The sequence below is a fragment of the Phragmites australis genome, chromosome 17, assembly GCF_958298935.1.
Source record: "Phragmites australis chromosome 17, lpPhrAust1.1, whole genome shotgun sequence".
In the NCBI taxonomy this organism is placed as follows: domain Eukaryota; kingdom Viridiplantae; phylum Streptophyta; class Magnoliopsida; order Poales; family Poaceae; genus Phragmites; species Phragmites australis.
The window spans coordinates 29,525,678-29,549,795 of record NC_084937.1 but is presented as its reverse complement, the minus strand read 5'-3'; the positions used below and the strand labels follow the sequence as shown (position 1 = coordinate 29,549,795).

Genomic DNA, 24,118 nt, shown 5'->3' with positions numbered 1-24,118 from the left:
TAAAAGCAATCCTGACTCAGTCACACGAAAGAAAAAATATATCAAATTCATAAAAGAATGTGAGCTAGAGAAGAATAACAAGCTTAAAGCTAGACTCTTAAGCCCTGTATGAACACTATAAGAGCATGTATAATAGAATGTTTAGAGGAGGTCCATATCTTTTTGTTAGTCATTGTAAAAAGTAGGTTTCACGCTGAATTTTTTTAAGCTAGAATATAGGATCCTCGGCACCACCAATTGTTTTTATAATTTATCATAACTATTTCGATAAAAAAAATATTTTTACATTTTAAGTGGAAACCTATATACTAGCTAGTATATGTGTTGACCGATCGGTAGTGTACGTACGTTAACAATTAAGAAGCTGATCGCAATAAAGATAAGCTGTCACCTCTGAAATCAATATACAGAACTCCAAGGTTGGAATAGAGAACAATTAATAAACTACATGCATGTATGCTAGCTGATCGACAGGTACTGTACGTGTGCATGTCTCTCTCTCTATACATACAGCAACATATATCTCTTTCTAAAAAAAAAATACACAAATGATACGTACATGCATGTCTAGCTAGCTGCTAGTAGTAACGTACGTAGCAGGTAGGTAGCACAATATAATGTATAAAAGGAAGGGAATTAAATTGAATTAGGCCATGAGGCCGGCGGCGAGCATGACGGCGAGACCGAAACCGGTGGCGGCGGCGCCCTTGGTAGCGGCGGAAGCGGGCGCCGACGGAGGCGGCGGAGAGTTGGCGTTGGGAGCACCGGCCGGGGCGGGGGATATCGATGTGGCCCCTGGCAGGACGTCGATCTTGAGCTTCATGCCGTTGGTGCAGTGGGTAGGGAAGCCGCAGATGAAGTAGCGGGTGCCGGGGGAGGTGAGGGCGATGGCGTCGTTGCCGGAGTTGTGGGTGGCGATGGGATTGGAAGTGGAGCAGGAGTCGTAGGCCGCCTTGTTCACCTCCAGCACGTCGTGGGCCTGAGGCGAGTACTTGAACACTGCGTGCAAATTAAAGTACATATATATAGTTAATCTTAATTGTTCGAATCGATCAACGATAGATGAATGAATGAACCAGTAAGCACCGACCGATCTGGTCACCGGGGTGGAACCTCTTGGAGGAGACCCAGTTGGCGTAGTTGGTCTGCAGGTCCCAGGAGCCTCCCGGCTCGCCGACGTTGTAGGTCGCCGCCGACGCCATGCCGAACACGGCTGCTGCCATGACGGCCGCGACGGCAAGAACTCCAGATCTGCTGCTGATTCTTGCCATGGCAGCTGCTTTCTGCTGGAAGGGGCGATCGAGCGAGCAGAGGAGATCGATTGATCGATGGGTGGCTGATCCTTGGGGTTGGGTTTGCGTGGATATATATAGCTGCATATATGTGATCGCGGTAGGTGACAGATATATCAGCAGCAACATATGCGTCGTCCTCGTTGCTGTTGTGCTACTAACTGGTATAAGCTATGTATGACCAGTTCGCAACTACTACTTGGTCATACATTTCATACATCATCGATGGACCGACCCGACCGAGTGATGATGAGTGGATGAAGATGATTCGAAGAAGTCCATGGCCGTACCTGGAGCTGCATGCGTGTTGGCCGGCCTGGCTCGCTCAGCTGACTTTTCCATCCATCCATGCATGCTCTGACTCTGACAAAATACGCTTCTCTTGGAATTGGAACAGAGTCGTCGCGTGTCAGGCATACCTACCTGGTGTGCGTGTGTCGTTGTCGAGGACCAGGTAGCTGGGACTGGGATACATATATATTTTGTATCTCATCAGGTCATCACCTACGCATATATATATTTTGTATCTCATCAGGTCATCACCTACGCATATACGCATGCGCGTTTGCTAAATTCTTTAGCTCATCAGCCGTCTTTGAGTTGTTGTTGGTGGTGGAAAAATGGAGTTGTTAGAGCTGATCAGCCGCCTTTAATTTGTAGCTGAAAAGTCTGGGACTGACCTGCATGCTGTATGTCATCGAAGCTTAATTCCGTGCTGTTGACTTTGACTACTCTCATCTACTTATATACATCGCACCACGTGCAATTAAACTATCATATGTTGCATCCAAGCCTGAAAACCTTGAAAAAATACTCATGTTGTTCGCATGCATCTACATACGTCTGGATGCAACACATTTGCCCACGGACACTTGGTTCGGTTTGACACGGTCAACCTCTTCCAGAAACGCGGTTTCACTCCTTTTCTCTTTTTTTTTTTTTTTTGCAGTAGACCAGAAACACACTTTCTCATCTAAAAAAAAGAAACACACTTTCAATAGTACGCCGCAGTGAAAAAACAAGATTAAGCCTGATACTGAACAGGAGCCCAGTGGAAACCGGCCCATGTAAACATTTAAAGCCCAAATGCTCATAGTGGGGATGCAAGAGAAAAAACCTGGACTTCACGAACCGTTTTGCAAACATGCTACTTCGTCGGCTGTATTACTAACTAGGACGGGAGGCGCGCCCCTTCGCGTCCGTCCGTGATTACTCGCTGCCGATGCTAGTAGGTAATTATACCTGGGCGTCGGTTGTGAATGAGGTAGGCAGAGGAGTAAATACTATTTGGTAGATATACAGTTTATCGTGTGTATCTGTAAGACTATTATAAAAGAATTGGACGATGTTAATTTGTTGTAGGTTGAATGATTTCGCAACATAATTTCTAACCGCACAAAAAAAACTTTTATTACAGAAGATAGCATGTACGTACCACAATCACGTACATATTAGAAGTGATAGCACAATACATATGATTACATTATAGCCGGAGTTCATAACATAAATGAGAAAATATTGTATTCTACAATATTCTATGCTTAATATAGGGATGCATACATATTGGACGTGATGAATACATGTGATATTGGAAGGGCACTGGGAATCAGGTTTCGTTGAAGCGCGGGCCGGCCCAGTGGACGAGGTTGTGCTGGTTGGGCGGCCAGGTGGTGTCAATGGCGCGGCGGCCAGTGACGATGTCGAGGAAGACGACGACGAAGCTGCAGACGTCGGACATGGTGGTGAGCTTGCCGGTGAGCCGTAGGTGCCCATGACGCGCGTGGAGACGTGGGTCTTGTCGCCGATGGGGCCAAACCTTGGCGAGCCCGAAGTCGGAGAGGCGCGCGCGGCGCCCTGCGCGACACGCATGCGCGTGGCCTAGTCGAGCGGCACGCGACCGGGGGAAGGTCCATCAGGTGGTCCTCGAGGGAGCCGAACGGCATGTACTCGTAGGCCAGCATGTGGTGGTCAGCGTCGGTGCAGAAGCCGAGCAGCGTCACCAGGTTGGGGTGCTTGAGCAGGCTGAGCATGAGTGCCTCCGCCAGGAACTCGCGCGTGCCCTGCATGCCGTTGCGGTCCAGCTGCTTGACGGCCACCTCTGGCCCCGATGTCCTCGAGGGGAGGCGCCCCCGGTAGACGGGGCCGAAGCCGCCCTCACCCTGCAGCGACTCCGCACGGAAGCCGCCGGTGGCCTCGGACAACTCGGTGTACGTGAAGGCGTGCGCAGTGACATTGCCCATCTTGAGGATCTCCTCCGCCACGCGCTTGTGACGGTAGCTCACTGCATGTGTGAGTGTCGCCATTCGAATCGATCATCCATTACACCATGTGGAAGCAAACAATTGCCCACCTTGAGGTGATTAAGGTAGGTACCTGACTCGACGACGATCTCGTTGACGAGGGTGATGAGGTTGCTGTTGTCGACGTTGCTGCTGCTGCTGCTCTTCTTCTCACCGGCCCGCTGCTCGGTACGATCATTATTGTGGCAGGACGAAGCAGAAGACAAAGAAGAAGCCGCCTACGAGGAGGAAGCAGCATGGTGGTCTCCTCCTCCATGCTTCCCGCTCCTCCAACCGGAGTGGGACTGGAAGCAACACAAGATGCCCATTGCTGCCTCCCGCCTTGATCTCCAACTCGCACCCGGAATGGAAACAAATGCTTGAGCAAATTCGAATTTGCCTAAGCATTCAAATCAATTCAATTCGATTGGGTTGTCTATCTAATGACACCCAGTGCACGCTCGGTCGGCCCTAGAAGAGAAGAAGTATTTCAACAAGTACGCACGCACGCACTGGATGGTCGATCGATGAATGAATCAATCTAGGAATCTCATCAATCTACTATCTAGAAGGTGAAGGCCAGAACTAATCTCTTCTGCTGCCAGATCAGATCGACCCAGGCTAAGCTGTTCTTGGCCAGAACGAGATAAATATATATATGAACCAGTGGCTAGCTACAATTGGAGGGGAACCAATATAACCGCGTGCGCGCATGATTGTGTGCTTGCAGATGACTCTTATTGTTGCTGCTGCTAATTTTGGAACAACAAAAAGAAAACTGCTGCTCCTTGGGCGCTGTTTTATCGGTTCTCTTCTCTTTGGGTCGGCCTCACCGACAAAATACGCACATCACATTGAATTCATCACATATCACAACGATTGACCAGACCAGCTACCCTAGCTTACACAAGATCTTCTTTGCCAACTGAGGCCAGGAAGATAGCATGCAGTGCCTCTGATCAGAGAATATGGCAACTTAACTCTCACTCTCAGTGTTATGGCTAGTTTGGTGGTTCGCTGAGACAAGGAGGCGATGGCGTGTTTGCCCTCGAGAGAGGCTCTAAACAACCGATTGAGTGGCTAGATAATTCCTTATTGTCCATTAAGAGTTATGCCGTGCTCTTTATATAGAGGCGGCCCTAACAAACCGAGCTAACAATCTCAAATGATTCTCCTAACAAATAGCTAACAAACTCAACTCAATCAACTCGAACTAACTCAATCTAACTTCAACTGAAATAGACTCAAGGCACTGGACGTCATTAGCGCGCTCGGGATGCGCTCTTACGTTGTGGACGCCGCCTGCTGCTTCTTCCTCCGTGCGTAGGTCTTGCCGACAAATGCGTCCATAACACTTCCGCCCTCCTTGCGAAACAGCTCGTCCTCGAGCTGGAAGTCCGGATAGCACGCTGTGAACTCACTGAGGCACTCCCATGTTGCTCAGTTGGGCTCTGTCCCACCCATTGCACGAGCAGCTCCTAAGAGCCATGGTTGAGGCGCGCACGCAGTACCACCGAAGGCGATGGCACCACATGACCGTGGGCAATCACCGGTAGAGGCACGACATCAGCAGGAGTGTCACCATGGTGCTTCTTGAGGAACACCACGTGGAAGAAGTTGTGGATGCGCGCCTTGGGCGGAAGTCAGAGACGATAGGCAACAGAGCCAATGCGTTCCTCCACTTGGAACGGGATGTAGTAGTGTGGAGCGAGCTTGGCGCAGGTCTGGTTGGTGATGGTCGTCACGGAGCGTTGGTGAAGGCGGAGCCACGCCCGGTCGCCGACATTGAACTCCAACTCGCGGGCAATGTCTTCCCAAATGGCGTGCGGGACGTCCAACGGTTGTAGCAGACTAGCCGGATGTAGGTGCTCGGTCTTGTTGCATTGATACACCGAGCATCCTTGCACGAAGTCGCGGACGAACCGATTGGCGTGCGGGTTGTAGAAGGAAGCTCGAAGACAATGGAGCGTCTTCTGGATGCCCTTGTGCTCGGTGCCGTGCGTCGTCTCCAGAATCTGCGGCCACAACACAGATGACTCTGGGACAAAGATACGACCGCGGTGCAGAACGAATCCGTCCACCAGAGTCCATGTTGCTCCCTCGATGCCCTCGGTGATGTCGTGGCGCTTGGCGATGACCTCAGGCAAGTACTCCACCTCGCACTGGAACTCGTCAAAGAGGGCAAACTCGGGGCGCGAGATGGCATGCGCTCATGTGGTCGTTGCTTCTTCGTCGCGGTACGATAGAGCGTTCGCCGCGGCGTTCTGGCGACTCGACCGGAACACAACCTTCAAGGTGTACCTGAACAACTTGCTCACCCATGTGTGCTGTAGAATGGTGGAAAGGCGTTGATCGAGGAGGTACTTCAAGCTGCAGTGGTCGGTGCGGATGGTGAAGTCACACGCCCACAAGTACGGACGCCAATGGCGCACCGCCTGCACAAGCCCGATGAGTTTGCGCTCATATACGGCCAGCTTGGTGTGCTACGGCGCCACCGCCCTGCTAAAGAACGCGATGGGCCCGTGGCCTTGGTGAAGAACCGTGCCGAAGCCGGAGCCGAAGGCGTCACAGTCAACCACGAACTCCTTGTCAAAATCTGGGAGTTAGAGGACGGGGCCGGTGGTGAGCGCTGTCTTGAGGTTAGTGAAGGCGTCTGTGGCCACCTGATTCCACTGGAATGCCTCTTTCTTCAAGAGGGCCGTCAACGGTGTCGTGATCACGCCGTAGTTGTTGATGAATTTGCGGTAGTACCTGGTTAAACCGAGAAACCCGCGCAGTGCCTTGAGTGTTCGCGGCAACGACCACGCTTGAACCGCCTCGATCTTGGCCTGATCCATGGCCACGCCGTCGCCGGTGATTACGTGGCCGAGGTATGCCTCGCTCTTCTCGCCGAAGAGGCACTTGGAGCGCTTTAGGACCAAGTGGTGAGCGCATAGGACTGTGAACACCGAACACCGCACGGACGTGCTGAAGATGCTCGGACCATGACTTGCTGTATATCAGAATGTCGTCAAAGAAAATCAGTACAAAGCGACAAATAAATGGGCGCATAACCTCGTTCATCAGAGCCTGGAACATGGATGGCACATTGGTGAGGCCAACGGCATCACTACGAACTCGAAGTGGCCGTGGTGGGTGCGGAATGCCATTTTCTCAATGTCGTCGAGGTGCATTCGCACTTGGTGGTAGCCGCTCCGCAGGTCGAGCTTGGTGAAGAAGATGACGCCCTTGAGCTCATCAAGGAGCTTGTCGATGACGGGGATTGGGAATTTGTCCTTGACCGTCTTGGCGTTCAAGGCCCTTGAGAATCTGGTCAACGATGGCCTTGAAGTTAGGCACGAAGACAGCGGCACCCATGATTGAAAAGTCTTTGATACCAAAGATTTTATGGCTAGTTTGGCTGTTCGCTGAGACAAGGAGGCGATGGCGTGTTCGCCCTTGAGAGAGGCTCTGAACTACCGATTACGTGGCTAGCTAATTCCTTGTTGTCCATTAAGAGTTCCGCCGTGCTCTTTATATAGAGGCGGCCCTAACAAACCGAGCTAACAATCTCAAATGAATCTCCTAACAAATAGCTAACAAACTCAACTCAATCAACTCAAACTAACTCAATCTAACTTCAACTGAAACGGACTCAAGGCACTTGATGTCGTTAGCATGCTCTGGATGCGCTCTTAAGTTGTGGACGCCGCCTGCTGCTTCTTCCTTCGCGCGTGGTCTTGCCGACAAATGCGTTCACAACACTCAGGTTGCTCATATTCCCCACGAGTACCAGAAGGACCGCGATTGCTTGCAAGATTCACCTTAACTAGTGTCTTCTGCTTGTCACCATATGAAGGCACATGCAAATGAGCTTCCATGGTAAGTATCTCCCAGTCGTGATGCCGCAAAAAGGAAAGAAGACCATCCTCTGCACAACAAAACAGATTCCGTCTTCCATCTTATTTCAGACAGGCAACTAATCAGGCACACGAAAGGAGAAAATTGAACATATTAATCTAACAAAACAGAAGCACTAGTTCACCAAAAAGATGGATGCAATAAAAACACTTAAGCAAAGACACTGACAAATACATGGTATCTGACGATAAGAAATAACCTCCATTTCGGATAGCCTTAATCTGCAAAAATCCTGACCCATGTGGACCAGATACAGGGAATGTACATGAAACAGATCTCCGTCGATGGCCCCCGGCAAGAGAAGCATCATACCATGGTCCTCTAACTATAGGCACCCCAATTGCTTCTACAACCTCTGGGTTATCAGTAGCCTTCCCAATTGCCTTCCTGAAAGCATTCACGAATGTAAGTATTACATCCATGTAAATTTCTGCAATTGCATGGGGCCAAATAGAATATATGGAAAATGATGTTCATACGCACGGCGAATACTATTAGGGCAACAGAAAGTACGGTGGTTGATGAACAAAAACAGAAGAAAAGAAAACCTCAAAGATTGCTGGAATTCAAGTGCATATGTCATATACATGTCCTTATGTACTAACAAAGCAATGGAGACCCAAATAAACCAGTTTACACCATACATTTGCGAGGCATTAACAAACTAGTTTCCGTTCACCAAATGAAGCATCATTCACTAAACCAACAAATTAGCATGTAACCAGATATTAGGACCACCATAGCAGTTGCTCCAAATAAAGGCAGACCTCACATGAGTGTACAGGCTTCATCTGCATACCTATTAGTACTAAATAACATCAATAGCGATATCCCAAGCACCTTGTGTTTTCCTAATCAGGATACACAAAAGATACGACACTGATGCATGTACAGAAAGGCGATATGTTCTTGCACAGATATGACATTGTGAAAATGTCTCTTGAAAGTCAGAGTAGCTCTGATATATGCCCCGTGATTGGACAAGAATAAGCCCAGGTCTGTTGGTGAGTAATATAGCTTGTTGCTGAACTCGTACTCATTTAGATAATGTCAAAGAGTTCTTTAGTGTTCCTTCCCTACTGGAGTAGTATTTATGTTCATTACTTGAAGCATACATAGCAGCTTGGCAAGGAATTTTTTCTGTTGCCTTTTCCCACTTGAGCCTGATTAAATTTGTTCATGATTATTCCCAGCAAGGCTACAATCAAGTAGTACAAGGGTGGATGACAATCGATCACCAAGGAGAGAGGAGAAAATGCGAACGGGTATGGTGCCGGGTGGTAAGGCGCAAGGAGGTGCTGAACCGGTGAGGGCTCCGTCTCAGTACACTCCCAAATTACTTTCAAAGTAGGCTTCTGGTTAGGGAGTCCGGTGTTAAAGAGAGAGAGAGAGAGAGAGAGAGAGAGAGAGGAGAAAATATGCATGGTCGATCTGGAACCGTCAATTGGATCTGCATGTTGTGTCCTTTTCTAGTTGGATGGATGCATGATCAGTATGTCTATGTATGTCGGGGCTATTCATTCATTCACTGATATGATCGATGCGGCATGGGGGACTCAGGAGGGCACGAATGCGCCGACGTAACCGAAGCCGACGACGAAGGCCGCCGCGGACTGCAGGAGCAGGTAGATGTAGAAGTGGTCTCGGCCGAAGAAGACCATGTCGTAGACGGCGCAGTAGAGCAGGCACGCCCCCATCACGAGCTCCAGAACATGCACCTCCCGGCTGCATAGCCTCTTTCTCGCCGGCGGCGGCTGCTGCTTCTTCTTCTTCCTCGTTGGAGGTGGAGCGGTAGCCTTGCCGTTGCCGAGCTTGTCGGTGACGACCCACTCGTTGGCGCGGCTGGCCTCGAGCAGGCCGATGACGGCGGCCTTGGAGCGGTGCATGGACATGACGTTCTCGAAGAGGATCCAGAAGATGAGCAGGTGCCAGGACCTGGGCGTGCAGGCGGCGTTGAGCAGCGTGATGACGGCCGGCACGTACATGGCCACGTACTTGGGCACGCGCACGTCGCCCTGCACGAGCACGCAGGCCGGGATGACGACGCAATAGAAGAGGAAGGTGACGAGGTGCGCCACCACCTTCCTGACGACGAAGAAGGCGTAGATGAGGTGCAGCTTCTTCCACGGCGACACCCGTTCGCTGCGCAGGATCTCCGGGAGCACCTTGTTGATTCCAACAAGAAGAAGACGACGACGAAGAATTGAATTAAACTAAACAACGTACCGCTCGCTTGTTCCTGACGACAAATCAATTAACCGAAAGATTAAAGAAGGCAAGGCGCGCAGGAAACCTTGCGGAGCAGGTTGGCGGGACCGCACGACCACCGGTGCTGCTGGTAGCGGTACGCCCTGAAGGTGCTGGGCAGCTCGTTGCGCACGGCCAGGTCGCCGGTGTAGACGAAGTGCCACCCGCGGAGGCTGGCGCGCACGGCCAGGTCCATGTCCTCGACGGTGGTGCGCTCCTTCCAGCCGCCCGCGTCCGCCAGCGCGGCGATTCGCCACACGCCGGCGGTGCCATTGAAGCCGAAGAAGGCATGGCAAGCGGAGCCCACCTCCTGCTCCACGGCGAAGTGGTAGTTGAGGGACATCTCCTGGATGCGCGTGAGGATGCAGTCGTCGGCGTTGACGAAGCGCCAGCGGGCCTGCACCAGCGCCACCCCGGGGTCGCGCTGCAGCAGCGGCACGGTGCGGCGGAGGAAGTCGGCGTCGGGCTGGAAGTCGGCGTCGAAGATGGCCACGAACTCGCACTCCTTGGCGTAGTGCTTCTTGAGGCCCTCGCGCATGGCGCCGGCCTTGTACCCGTTGCGGTTGCTGCGGTTCTCGTACTGGATGCGCACGCCCTTGCCCGCCCAGCGCGCGCACTCAACCTCAACAAGCTCTCTGATGGCCGGATCCGTGGAGTCATCAAGCACTTGGATCACCAACCTCTCTGATGGCCACGACATCCCGCACGCCGCTCCGATCGACAGCCGATAAACCTGCACACGCACATGCAGATGCAGATCGGATCATGCAGTACGTACACTATCTGGACTAATATATATTGTCGTTTCGTTTCTGACAAGATCGATTGATCAATATATCTCCAAAATATTATATATAAATGTGCAGCCGACTATAAACATACATACATACCAAAGTACGTACGAGTGTACACAAAGCTATATAAGCTAGCAATGCAATGCAAGCAAACAAACAGTCTGACGATATATATATGGACATGATGATGCAAATCATCGTCATCTCAGCATAGCGACAATCGCTAGAGTTGACCTACATTAGGGTCTGTTGTTTCAACTTGGAGTCTGCGGATTGTAAAAGTTTAAATAAATAGGTTGGATTGTAAAATCTGTAGAAGCTGATGTAAAGCTGATTATTGGATTGTTACAATCTGGGAGCTAGATTGTATAATCCAGCTTTCATAATCCATAATTTATAAACTATTTTTCATAATCCACAGCTGAAACAAACAAACTCTTATACTGTCAGGCTTCTTTTTTTTGTTTTTTGTAATTTTTGAAAATTCTGGCTAGCTAGTGTAGAAATTAAGCAGCAAGTGTAACAGATCGAGTACTTAATACCGATGCATGCTAGCTAGCAATAGCATATTTCTATCTTTCAATTAATCCTAGACTGCAGAGGTATATGCAAGCAATATATATAATTGCTTCAAAAAATAATATTCATGCAAATAAACAAAGAAAACCATCTACCTAAATTAACATATTATAATGCCTATAGCATACTAATTAAGTAGCTAGCGATCCAGCACCGAGCAGCGAAGAATTTCTGTAGCTTTGACGTGGAAAGAAATTAACAAGAAACACGTACTTGCAAGCTAGCTAGCAGTGGAAAAAAGCAAGTAAAAATTAAAGTAGCTTTGATTTCTTTTGCACGACGAAACAAATAAATCAAAATCAAAGCGCCGTAGCAGCAACTTTAACTAACCGCGCGCAGAAAAGAATCTAAACACCAATGCAAGGCCCTACACATGACACAGATAATGCATGGTGATCATGCGTATCATCAACACAGCACTCCATTTTGGTTGTTTTGCATGCATAAACCATGCATGGTTGCGCTTGTACAAAAAAAAAAAAAAAATGGCAGACCAGTGGGCAATTAGCTAAAGAAGAACAATATATTCAGGCAACAAGAACCTCGATCTGCCGGAGCTAGCTATAGGGCCGGATCCGAGGAGGGAAGAAGAAGATGCATGGTGATGTCACCTGTTTCTCGTTGAACATGGGGATCTGGACGAGGACTGTGGGACAGCAGTGGTCGTCGGCAGCCTCCAGGTCGTGTTGCTGCTGGTCATCGTCGGCGGCGCCCTTGCTGCAGGAGCGGGGGGCGCGCTTGCGGCGCTGGAGCAGCCACAGCCCGGCGACCACGAGCGCCATGTAGAGGCGCTCGAGGAAGAGCATGAGCGACATGGCGGCGCACACGTACACGGCCAGCTGCAGCGTCGGCACCACTAGGGACCACCGCACCGCCCGCCAGGCCGCACTCAAGGTCGCCGGCGACCCAGCTGCAGCAGTACCGAACCCGAGGCTCCTCATGGCTGTGCCTAGCTTGTGAGTCGACGACGACGGCTAGCTAGCAATAATTAAGCTCGATAACTCAAAAATTATAGCGTGCATGGATCGAATCGAATGTCCTTCCGATCCATCCCCTTCAATTCTTGCCGTGGGTCGATTTGCAGGGTGCACGCGCGTACAACTGGAGTTGAGTCGCGTGTACGTATATCTTATATATACACACTAGAGCAGAGCAGAGGGTACGTACTGGCCGGCCGGTTGATTTGGCCGCCCGGCTGCTAGCTAGCTACGTAACGTTACCTCGATCGCCGCGCCGTATAAATGCTGGGTGCAATGCAATGCGTAGTGCTCGTATTATATACATATACTATGGTGTACACGTACACACACACTCGTCAGTTGTAGCTATACATGATGTAATATTGGGGTACAGCTGGTAACACATGCGTCCCTGCATGCCTACCTCAAGATGATGATCTCCATCCCATCGTGCATGGTCTCTTCTCTTGTACTCCACATACGTACAAGAAAGATATCCCTCCAGCTGCTGTGAGGTGGCCGGCCGGTGACGTGTTCTTCCAATTCGGACTGCATCTGCATGCGGTGGCAGTGCCCTGTGTGCAGCATGCCATGCAATTAATACCAGCAAAAGGCCGGCTTGCCCACCAATTAATTAATTATCAGGTGGTAACTAATATATATATAGTTAATTATATATATGTATGTATTTATCTATAGCCCGACATAGAATAGTCTATTATATCAAATCCATTCTACTTAAAAAATCTGTAATCGATGTATTATCAGTCACAGTCGGACGATCGGATGCAGGATCGCCGTCCGATCGCACCCACACCAAGCATCGCCGTCCACACATGCTCCCGTTGTTTCTCTCGTCTCTCGAACTGCCTCCCCCCCCCCTCTCTCATCCCCGTCCGCTCCCCTTTCGTCACCTGCGCTCCCACCCCCGACATCGTTCCCGCTGCCCGCCCTCCACCACCACTGCAGCCTCTGGAAGCTCCTGTAACATCCCAGATTTTGGCCAAGTCAAATTTCAAATTTGATTCAAACAAATCTTTTCAGAATCATTTCAAAGCATTTTAAAAACTTTCTCCAAAGTCTCAGAACCTCATCCTTTCTCTTGGACTCAATTACCTTCTTTCTCTTGGTCCGGCCCAGTCTCTCTTTCCTTTCCCTCTCACCTGGCCGGCCCATCTCTCTCCCCGGCCCGCTCCTTTCTTCTTCCCGTCCTGGTCATTTTCCTCTCCATGGGCCGTCCTCCCTCTCCCTCCTTCCCCGGCCCACCTCCCCTCTTCTTCTCTTCCTTCCGCGTTGCGCCAGCCCAGCCCGCGCACCCCTCCTTCTTCCTCCCTGGGACAACGCCGTGCGCACACGATACACGCACGCGTACGCTGGAGCTCGCCTAGCCACCGAGCGCAGATGACCCCCTCCCCCTCTACTGCACGCCATCCCGCTGTGCCGTCCTCCCGTCTTTCCCTGCCTAGTTTAGTCACATCCCACAGCACGGATGGCGACCGTGCCCAGGAAGCCCGGCCGCCGGACACCACCGTGTCATCCGCTCGCCCCGGCCCCTTTTTTTTCCGCGCCAACACACCAGTGCACGCCTATACGGGGTTGCCAGAGCCAAGTCACTCGGCTATGGCCGTAATTACGTCGCTTGTACCAAGCTCAGCGAGCGCGTCCTTGCTGCCCGAGCTCTGCCTCTCCTCCCCACCTATAAATAGCCCGACCGAGCTCCTTTCCTCTTCACCGCGACCACCCGAGCACGTTGAGGTAAGACTCGCTTCCCTCCAACCCTCTCTCACTCTCACTGCTTCCTCTTTCTCTCTCTCCTCCGAGCTCACCCCCACCGTCGATCTCCCTCGACCGAGCTCCAACCGCCGCCATTTTCTGCCACACAGCACCGCACCAAGCGCCTCCACCCTTCCCCACACTCACCCCCTCTCCCTAGCCCTCACTGAGCTCCACGCCGAGCTCCCCGAGCCGCTGCTATAGCCACAAGACGCCAGCCCATTCTATCCCTCCCTTCACTCGATTCATCACAAAAACGGATTCCCCACACCTCCCTCTCTCTTCCGGTACATTCGCCGTCGAAAACAGCGGCTGGAAAAGTCTTCCGACGAGCTTTCTGGCGGAGCTCCACCGCGGAAGTCTCCCCGTCGCTGTCCCTTGCCACCCCTCTGAGCTGACATCTCCCCGCCGTCTCCCTTCCGTCACCCCTCTCTCTGCCTTAACCCGACTAGTGGGCCCGGTGTCTTAACGCCATCCGCTGGCCATCCGTACCCCCGCCAGGCCGCCGTGGGCCACTTCAGCCCAGAAGGATGGCCCACTAGCAAAGCCCAACACCATATACAGCCCACCGTGCACAATACTCTGTCACATTTTCCAAGAAAACCGAATTTTAGTGGAATATTCCGAGGATATTCCCCTTTTCTCTTTTTTCCACCTATTAACTTCCAAAACCCATATCTCCTCCGTTTTAACTCCGATTTCGATGATTCTTCCACTAATATTCTTCTAAATTCAAACTCTATCCATTCATACCATTTTTTTTATATTTATTTGTTTTTAATGGTGTGTTTGCCTTGTTTTTTTTGTCATGACTAGACGCCAGAGAGTTCATTGAGGAGGAGGAGGAGGTGCCAAGAACCCAGGAGTTCGAGCAGGACCCCCTCGAGGACTTCAATGAAGGTAAGTCTCAATCCGTTTTCCCTTTTGACCATATTGAACCTAGCTTTATCAACACGACCTGTAGCAGCCGTTTTACTCTAATATACTGCATGAAGTATTACTAGTTGGCATATTTTAAACTGTTGAACTAGTTATGACCTATGGTAGCTTAGCTAGCCTTCTTTTATTTACCCTACGTGCTAAATCTTGGTAAACTTAGGATCTCGCCTTAGTCCATTTACTTAAGCTCAGGCGATTACCTTGTTATTAGCATGCTTAGGACGATAGTCTTTATTGCTACTTCACATTTAATCATACCTAGCTTTTCAAAGGTGTAAAACTTGGTGTTGGTGTTGTGTGGGTTATGGTTGGGTAAAACCTTGTTGGATGATAATGATAATACTTGAGTTGGGGTAGAGTTGGGGCAAATCAGGGTTCCTCCGGGAATGCCTAGGGAGTCAGAGCGCTGTCAATGAGACAGGCTTTGGGAGGAGTGCTACCTGTGTGGCAGGCTCCATATGGAGATATTTGCCTTGGCTTGTTTAAGGATCGAGTTGATGTGATATTATACCTAGTCTATACAGTTCAACCACTCGACCCTGTATGGGCAGGGCATAGTCTAAATCCCCCTAGCTAGCCTACTATCGTCTGGAGGTAGGTGTCCAGCGGGGAAACCATGGAGCAGGTGCAACCTTGGCAACCCGGTTGGAGGCCTAGCTAAAGGTCATGAATCCCTGGTTAGCTCCCGTAGGCGGTTAATGTGATGATGCTGTGGTGGCTAATGGTTTTGTTGAGTCGCGCTTCCACAGCGGTGGAATGTTGTCGAACTCAGCTTGTGGGTAAAGTGTACAACTCTACAAAGGTAAAACTATTTGAATAGCCGTATCCACGGTCATGGACGAACTACGGTTCGGTCGCAGCAACTAGCATGGGTTACGTGAGTTCTCCTTGTGAGTGAGTGGATAAGGTGTGCCTTGTTTTGGAATATAGGTCCGGCCGTGTGCTGTGGGTTGCCGTGGACGGGGAGTACAGCAACGATAAAACTTTGACAACCCCTTTTTACTACTGATTTCATTTTCATAAACCGCTTTATATAAAATGAACCATGCATGTGTAAAACTTAGCTTTCTGCAAAATTCAATCTTACAGTTTATCTTTGTCATCCACTTATGCATGTATTTGTATCCCTACCGTAGGGCAAGGGTTGAGACTTGTTGAGTACTCTTGTACTCACCCTTGCTTGTACTTTTAGAGGATGACTCGGACTTCACCAAGGCAGACGGTGAGGAAGACGAGTAGGCTTGGTCGTGTCCACACCTGAGTTGCCTGTGAAGTGGCATGTTCTCCATGTTGCCTCTGCTGCGTACTCTGTTGTTGTGGACCCTTATAATAATGCACTTAGGCTTAGTGCTGTATGTTTTATTAGGTTGATGTATTATGCTCACCGCCCTTCGAGTTGTATGGCATTGATATTACCTGTTGTAAGACTCTTATTTACCAGCGACTGATCTAGGAACTGGTATAATAATAGTTTTAAGCATCGGGGATAACCCCTGGCGCTTCAGCTCCCCTTCCCCCACGCAAGCATCCATCCCCACCATCGCGGCCGCACGCAAGCATCCCTCCATGCGCCACTACTGCTTGAAGCCATTGCGCTTCCTCACCCTCGCCCGCACGTGCGCTACTCTGATACAAGGTGGATCTGGTGAGATCCACCTCCTCTCAAGCTGCCATCACCATTCCCCTTCTCTTCTGGCTCCGGTCCAGCATGCACTGGCAACTGCCCTCTCCTCCTTCCTCGCCAACCACCCGCCGCGCTCATCGGCAAATCATCTATCTGGTTAAAACCTAACCACTGTTGCCCTTCTCCTTTGTACAGACGAGAGGGCGACCATCTAGCGGTGGCTCACCTGCTGGACATGCCGACAAGGAAGACAGATCTACACGGGCTCGACGGTCCTCACACGACACCACGGACGGACAATGCTTCACTCCATCAACATTGTCACCGTTGTGACCATGGTTGTCGTTGCAGTTACCTCCTCGCTGACATCGACCACAGTCTCTCAACTTCCTCAGCACCAAATGGCCGTCGTGTAAGCTCCTCATCTGCACTGCGTTCACCAAACCTCTTGATTCTAGAGTATTTTGTTCTAAACAGATCAACCACGGATTGCTGGAAGGAACATCCATGGGGCAGCACCAGTAGAGTATTAGTAGCGAAATCCCAGGTGGCAGTTACAACTTGTTTGTCACGTCCCAAATTCTTAATCACGCAATTAAGCATAATCATGCTTTTTAAGTATTATGTTCAATTTTGCGTAATTATAATTCGGAATATTAATGCAATTCGTTTGAAATCATTTGGATGAGGGAAGGAAATTTGAGAGAGAAAATGGTTGAATTCGCAGTCAAAACGGACTCATTTTCACTTACCTGTGGGCTCCACATGTGGCCCCACCCTCCAACCACTCAAGTGGGCAGCCCTCACCTACCCTCTCTCTCTCTCCCACCTGCTCCCACCCTCACTCCCGTGCTCCAACCGGCCTAAGCAAGGAGAGCAAGACCTCTCACTCCCTCTCTCCATTTCTTCTCAAATCCGAGCTCTAGAGAAGGATTAAAGGTATGCATATGGCACCATTGCATTCTAGATCTCATAAGCTACTCATCCATCCAATTCATTTTAGTTTTCTCAAAAGATTCAAGCCGGATTTAATGTCTTTTAGTGTTCATGGTTGAAGCACAAGAAACACCGGAGTTCTTTGATTTTCCTCCATTTCCTCCACTCCTCAACAGTCACCCAGCTTCACAAGCATCTTGAGTAAGTCTCTTAGGCTCCCCATGGCAAGAATTCGTGGTTTAGTTGGTCGATTTCGAGTTTTAGCAAAGTTCATGAGTTTTTGAGGTTTTGGACCAAAATGAGGATTTAGATGAGATTTGATTTAGGAATTGAGTTGCTAGGTGGTTAGTTGAGTTCTAAACTCTCTAAACTTTCTCAAACATATTCCCCTTTGGAGTGGAAAAGATCACAAATCGATTTGGCAAAGTTTTCTCTCAAATAGGAGTAGTTCTGGAAAGTCCGGAACCTCCAAAAAATTGTCCGAAGGTTCCGCAGAAAAGTGCGGATAGTTCGCAAAAGTGCGGAGGGTCCGTAGTTACTATTCATTAGGCGCATTGAGGCTTGTAAAATTCATAATTAATTCATCCAAACTCCAAACGACGTGAGACCAGTTGCATCAGCTTCGTATGAGTGTGAAATACGTGTTAAAAATGTTGGAACTTCAGAAAATATTTTTGAGAATTAGTGAGTTAATTAAATGTGTTTCGGCTTGTTTAGGTCACGGTTAGTTGTTGCCATATCCTAAAATTATGAAACCACTTTTGTTAGTCTTGTATTAACATGCTCTACACATTAAAAATACTATGAGCCATGAGATGAGTGTTTGAATTTCATTGGTTAATGAAATACGCGCTAAGGTTTAACGAGTCATTGAAATGGTTTCAATCTTTAACATTGCGTAATTAATTGGATCTAAACCCCTTATATAATGTATGGCTATGTTTAGGTAAAGTGTTTCTAGTGTTCAAATTGGATCGATCAACGAATCAGCGAAAACACATTTCCTATCAATATCCGGAGTGTCCGGACAAAGTCCGGAGGGTCCGCACATGTTCGGAGTATCCGGAGAATTCTCCGGATAGTCCGGAGTTTGCCTGAGTTGCTCAAATATCCAGATATTCCGCATAATTTTGCAGATAGTCCGCATATGTCCGGAGGTTCCGCACTTTCAGTAACTTTTCAAATGGGTTTAAGTCTCAATTTTGTTCTAATTTGCATGTTTGCACTTTTAACATGTTTTACGCATCATATGGCATGCATTGTTGCATTTCATCCATACTCATGGCATTGCACGCGTTATTCTTTTTAGAGAACGTCGAGCCGGTTTTACAGGAGAGCGAATGAGATCCACCTGAACAACAAGGCAAGCAACTAAGCATATTGATCCCTCTTGTGTAATTGGATAAGTCTAAAATTGATAAATTATACTTATGTATGTATGCATATTTAGTGAGTCAGTGTCGGGTACCAATGGGTAGAACCTATGCTGATTGCATTCTTCTACCTTGAATACTTGTGTATTTACATTCCTTGTAGCCTTGAGGTGTTGTCAATGTATAGACACGAGTTCGACTTATATGCTTAGCTATGCTTAAGTTATTCGGTAGAAGTCGAACGACGGCGCGTTCCATTGTTCACGAGCATAGAACCTTCTTATGGTTACGCACATTTGTTGAGGTTGGGATGGTTGTATGAGTGGTGAGTATGAGATGAGATGTGGACGGTGCTAGGATGGTGTTTTGTCCTGCCCGGATGTGGAGTTCCCCTGGGTAGGCCGATAGAGGAAGATCGGATACCGTAGACCGCTTGCTTCATTTAAGGCCGATCGTCGGGGTAGTTGGCTTTAGCACTTACCTTACTCACCACATACTGATCTAATGGTAAGGCGAGCTAAATACCTTCACAGCTGTGGCTTTGTGGGGCTTAAACAATGACGGTGTGAGCGGGCAGGCTTGTAAGTGGTACTAGTTTGTTCCGGGAGTAGTTCTGGTACCGCCACGCCAAGCATTGCATGTCGCACACGGTTGGAGCTGGTTGGAAAAGGTTGTCACGGGTACCCGCCTTATGTGCACTTTAGAGGGTGGCACAAGCCGTATGGTCCTCGTGTCGTGTGGGTCCAGAAGTATCCCCCTACAGGGTGTATAAACAGTTCGAACTGCCACGCTCTTGGTCATGAGCATGCTATTATTTCATTTGCACCCTGTCGTAGAGTTTCAAGTATGGTTTGTGGTTTGGTATGTGGGAGATGGTGATGTGGCGCTTGTTACTTATTGATATATATGTTATTACAGTTACACTTGTTCAGTTGTTAGATGCAGGGTAGTTTTCATATGTTTTGGTAAAGTTTCAGTCGCTCACATATATGTCTAGGATGCTTAGTGCTTATGTTTTACTTAACCTGTGGTTCATCCTTGCTAATGATCAATGCACAATCCTTGGAGTCGAGCTATGTATATGTGCTCTATATAGTTTAAGTCTTGCGAGTACCTTCGTACTCATGCCTGCGCTTTCAGGTACTCCTGTTGTTGAGGAAGAGACAGTGTTTGGTTACTTTGTGCCTGCTGATCAAGGTGGTGGGTAGGAGTAGCACACTCTACTCCAAACTCAGTGTTCTGGTATAGAGCTTAAGGACATGTGGTTTCATATCTTTTTGTTGTATAGCTTTTAGTCTTTTGCTGCTTAGTTCTTTTGCTGGTTAGGAGTTGAGTAGGTTTTAGTCTCCTCCTAGCTCTCTTTTGCTGTAAATTATGATAACTTGTTGTATGCTTAAGAACTTGTAATATAATATTAATTAATCGCTCTTTCTTAAGCTTTGTTGTGATGTACATGTTGGAAAGGCATGTGTGATTATGAATAATGATCCTCTAATAATTAATTAGAATATTATTTGGACGATTTCTCTTTTTTTTTTTTACTAAATTGCATCGCTGGCTAGCACAACGGCGTTCCAGGTTTGTACGATCCACTTGTACATGACCTGTTTGTTGAAATGCCTCAGAGAGAATTTTGTTATTTCACAGCTCGTTGAAGTGCCTTAATTTTTGCCCTCCGAATCAACACCAAGTCACTTTGGAGGATGTAAAGATTTCATGGTTAGGCTTCAAGTCCTGCTGTTTTGACCTTGTACAGGAAAACTCTCTAAAATTGTAATATAAATAGAATATTATAGTTCAAATTAGGAAGGGAAACTCCTAGATTGCTATCAAATTTGTGCATGATTGTTGAAAGAAAGTTTTCAGTCCTTACAACATTTAAGAGTTGTTACCTCTCTACTTTGGTTACTTAATTCTTTAGTGTTGTTTCCAATTAACTGATCAACAAAATCACTAGGTACAATTTGGATTAAGTTTATGTATGGAAAGAAAATTGGACATAATAGGTAAGCTATTTTTTTCCTCTAAAAAAATGAGCTGCTGTTGTGATAACTCCATAAGAAAGTGAGTGAGTGCATAAATATCTACAATTGTTATTTGCATAAATCGCAAGTGAGTGCATTAACGAAGCACCATCGTTGTGACTTATTGCATACTAAGCTGGTACTCCTTCTGTCATCTCATTGGTTCAAGTGCATAATTATTGTTCTGTCATGGTTTATATAAATCCTATCAGGCATTACATACTTAGATTTTATTTTTGTCTATGAACTCAAGTTTTCTCGCCAATATCATGTTTTAAACACATACTTTCTTGTTTGGTCTTTCAATAACGAAGTGCATAGCAGTGATACCTGTGTCTTGAATGGATGTGAAGCACAATAAAACCATCTTAATCGATACTGGCTTATGGATACACATCTCTATTTTTTATTCCTTGTTTAACCTCAAACAAGAAATTAAGTTAATATAATGTAGCTGTTCTTATTCCCTTAATGGAACATTTAATGTTTGATGTTCATATGTGTAGGGACAAGAAGGTGAGGCTCCGGCTGAGGAAACAAAGAAGAGAAACCATGTCAGAGGAAGCATGAGAAGCGTGAACAAGGACACACACTTGACCCGCACAATGAAGATCAGTTTGGCAGTGGAAGGTTGTTGACGTGCATTGCTTCCTGCCCTGGCAGTGTGGCTGTGCTGATGGGTATGATATTCTGGAAATATATTTGGATTTTTCTTCATCACATAAATTCCGAGCAGCTGTAGTGTGGCTGTGCTCATGTTTGACTATTGTACTCCAAGTAAACTAAGGATATGTTTTTTCTTCCCATTTTAAGAAAACTATTTTGGATTACAATCTTTGTTCTTCTGGAAAAAAATGAAAAGTTCACTTGAAATTTCTGTTTGCAAGCTTGCACCTGATGCATATATAATGCAAGTTCTAATTTCTTACATGTCATGCTGTCTTTTCAGTAATGCTACTTTTATGCACAAATTTCTTGATTTGGTTTGTCTTTTCAGTAATGCTATAACAATTCATTGTAAAATATCATGTTCATAATTATTAGTAATGATGGTTATCCACATAATGAGTTTTCAATGGTTCCATGTAGGCAATTGAGGAAATAAAAAACCAATACTACCTTATTTTATTTTTAATCAAAGAGCGTCTAAGTTATTAGACCTCGTGTTCCTCATTCTACAAGTTTTTGCTATGATCATTTGTGGTGCAGTAGCTTCTATAAGTAGGTATCCAAGTTATGTGTCGTTATGGTTTGGAGAACATTTTCAGTAATCTTCACTACTATTGCAAGCGGTGCTGTTATGATTCACCCTTAGACCCACAAATCTTGAATCACTAGAAGGGATAATAACAAGCCATACATCTGCAACATCTTGGTGCTTGGCTTAAATATTTCAGATTTGTTCTTTGTTTTTGGCATTTCAATTTCAACAATAGTTCAAGCTTCATAGGTATGTCAACTTTGTATTCCAGCTTGGCCTTTTTTTTTACCTAAGATACCAAGTTATTTCTACTTTGGAATCATGAAGAGTCACTGGAAGGCATGGTTCATGACTGCTGGCTGCATTGGACATGGGAACTCACTTTGTTATTAAGTGTGTGGTTTATTTAGGCTATCATGGAAGTGATCTGGGAAAGAAGTAAGCCCTTATTCCTTTTTTTTAAGAGAATAGAGAAAGTTCTACTATAGTGAGTATTGAGGGAAGCCCATCATATCCTAGGATTAGTTTACATTATGATCCTTACTAGGGAAATCTCAATTGTATTGTATCTGTGTCACAAAGTTGCCATGTTAGTTATATATTTAACTAAATTGATTAAGTTTGTTTGTCATCTGTCAAGTTATTGCTGAATTATATCAGGTGTTCATGAACAAATCAGGGCCATGTTGTGGCATGATAGGTTTTGTGTGGACTCATTTGTGTTTTGTTCTAGCCCTTAATCATGTTGTGGTATGAAACTTGGCTCTATTTGGTGAAGCCGACAGTTCCGTGCCATGAAGTATCACTTCTACAATGAAAGATGTTTTTTTGCAACATAGGTGCCAGCGCATAACTCATGCGAACATCTAAGTTTTGGTTGTGATTATGGACATCCTTTATTCAAGTTCCATGCACGAACGTACTAAACATACTATCATTCAAGCAATGTTGCTATGTTACGTGAAGCATATGGTTCATCAGCTGACTATATTTTCTTGTGATTTTTTTGCTCCCTTTGCAACGTACGGGCATGTAACTAGTGTATGTATTAATTCCCTGACTGGCCCAGCCAACCCATCTGCCCAATCGACCCACCTCCATCTCGGCTTGGTTTGATCCACCGTGAGCTCGGCTCGACCAAACACGTGAGTGTGCCTGCCATCAAGCGAGCCGAGTAGCACCCCTAATTGTGCCTGATCGAGTGTCTGTGTATGTGAACAAGGCTGACACCTCGTTCACAATGGCAACATCCATGAGATCAAGCACTACAGGACGCTAGGTTATCCCAGCCCTTTGGAAGACTTGAGGATATACAGTTTTGACTTGAGCAAGAACTCACCACGTGTGCAGCATTTCCTTGGCTAGGAAATGATTTTAGGCGGATTTTCCCTATTGTCCGAAAGGGGCCATTGTCTCAAATGGTCAATGTTTGTTGCTTTCTTCGTGACTAGCTTTCTTCAAACTTGATGTCGTGGGAGACATGAACCTGCTTGGCCACCGGGTCATACACCCTATAGACTTTGGCTCCCTCTTCTTATCCGAGAAAGACCATTGGAGTGGAGTGATCCGCAAGCTTGTTTACCCCAAGCCCGAGCTTCTTAACATGTGCAACACAACCAAATGTGCGAAAGTGTTGTACCTTGGGCTTCTTGTTGAACCAAGCCTCATACAGTGTGCGACCACTGAGACTTCTTGTTGGCAATCGGTTCAATATGTACACCGAGGTCTTCACTGCTTCTCCCCAGAACTCTAGCGGCACCTTGATGCTCTTCAGGAGACACCGAGCCATCTCCAATATGGTTTGATTTCGGTGCTCTAAGACACTATTTTGCTAGGGAGTGTACGCCACTGTAGTATGACGCCTAATGCCGAGTTCCTCACAGTAGGTGGTAAATTCAGATGAATTGAACTCACCACCTTGATCAGTCCTGAAGACCTTCATCTTGAGTTGGCACTCATTCTCAACTTGCACCTTGATCTTTTTGAAGTATCTGAAAACTTCGGATTTGGATGCAAGCAACTCCACCCACATATACCGAGAGAAATCATCGACTAATAACAGTATGTGATGTTTACCTCCAGGCGTTGCTGGGGTGATCTTGACACACATATCACCATAAACCAATTCCAGCCCTCTCACTACTCGTAATGCAGCTGCTTGAGGGAATGGGTTGCGGTACTGCTTTCCAAGCATGCAG

The 24,118-nt window shown here is 47.4% G+C and overlaps 3 protein-coding genes across 3 annotated transcripts; all 3 read right to left on the bottom strand.

The window, feature by feature from the left end:
• Positions 1-365: 365 nt before the first annotated feature.
• On the bottom strand, positions 366-1,406 carry LOC133897334 (uclacyanin 1-like). Its single transcript, XM_062338033.1, has 2 exons — positions 1,091-1,406; positions 366-999 (listed from the first exon to the last, which is right to left on the bottom strand). The coding sequence occupies exons 1-2, from the start codon at positions 1,377-1,379 to the stop codon at positions 647-649; spliced, it is 642 nt and encodes a 213-aa protein (XP_062194017.1). The 5' UTR covers positions 1,380-1,406; the 3' UTR covers positions 366-646.
• A 5,521-nt stretch (positions 1,407-6,927) lies between these two features.
• Positions 6,928-8,395, bottom strand: LOC133896613 (uncharacterized). The gene is made up of 2 exons (XM_062337211.1): positions 7,671-8,395; positions 6,928-7,481 (listed from the first exon to the last, which is right to left on the bottom strand). The coding sequence occupies exons 1-2, from the start codon at positions 7,891-7,893 to the stop codon at positions 7,246-7,248; spliced, it is 459 nt and encodes a 152-aa protein (XP_062193195.1). The 5' UTR covers positions 7,894-8,395; the 3' UTR covers positions 6,928-7,245.
• A 632-nt stretch (positions 8,396-9,027) lies between these two features.
• On the bottom strand, positions 9,028-10,378 carry LOC133896611 (glucomannan 4-beta-mannosyltransferase 1-like). Its single transcript, XM_062337210.1, is given in 3 exon segments — positions 9,028-9,636; positions 9,765-10,355; positions 10,358-10,378. Coding segments are annotated over 3 exon segments (1,221 nt in total).
• Positions 10,379-24,118: the final 13,740 nt, after the last annotated feature.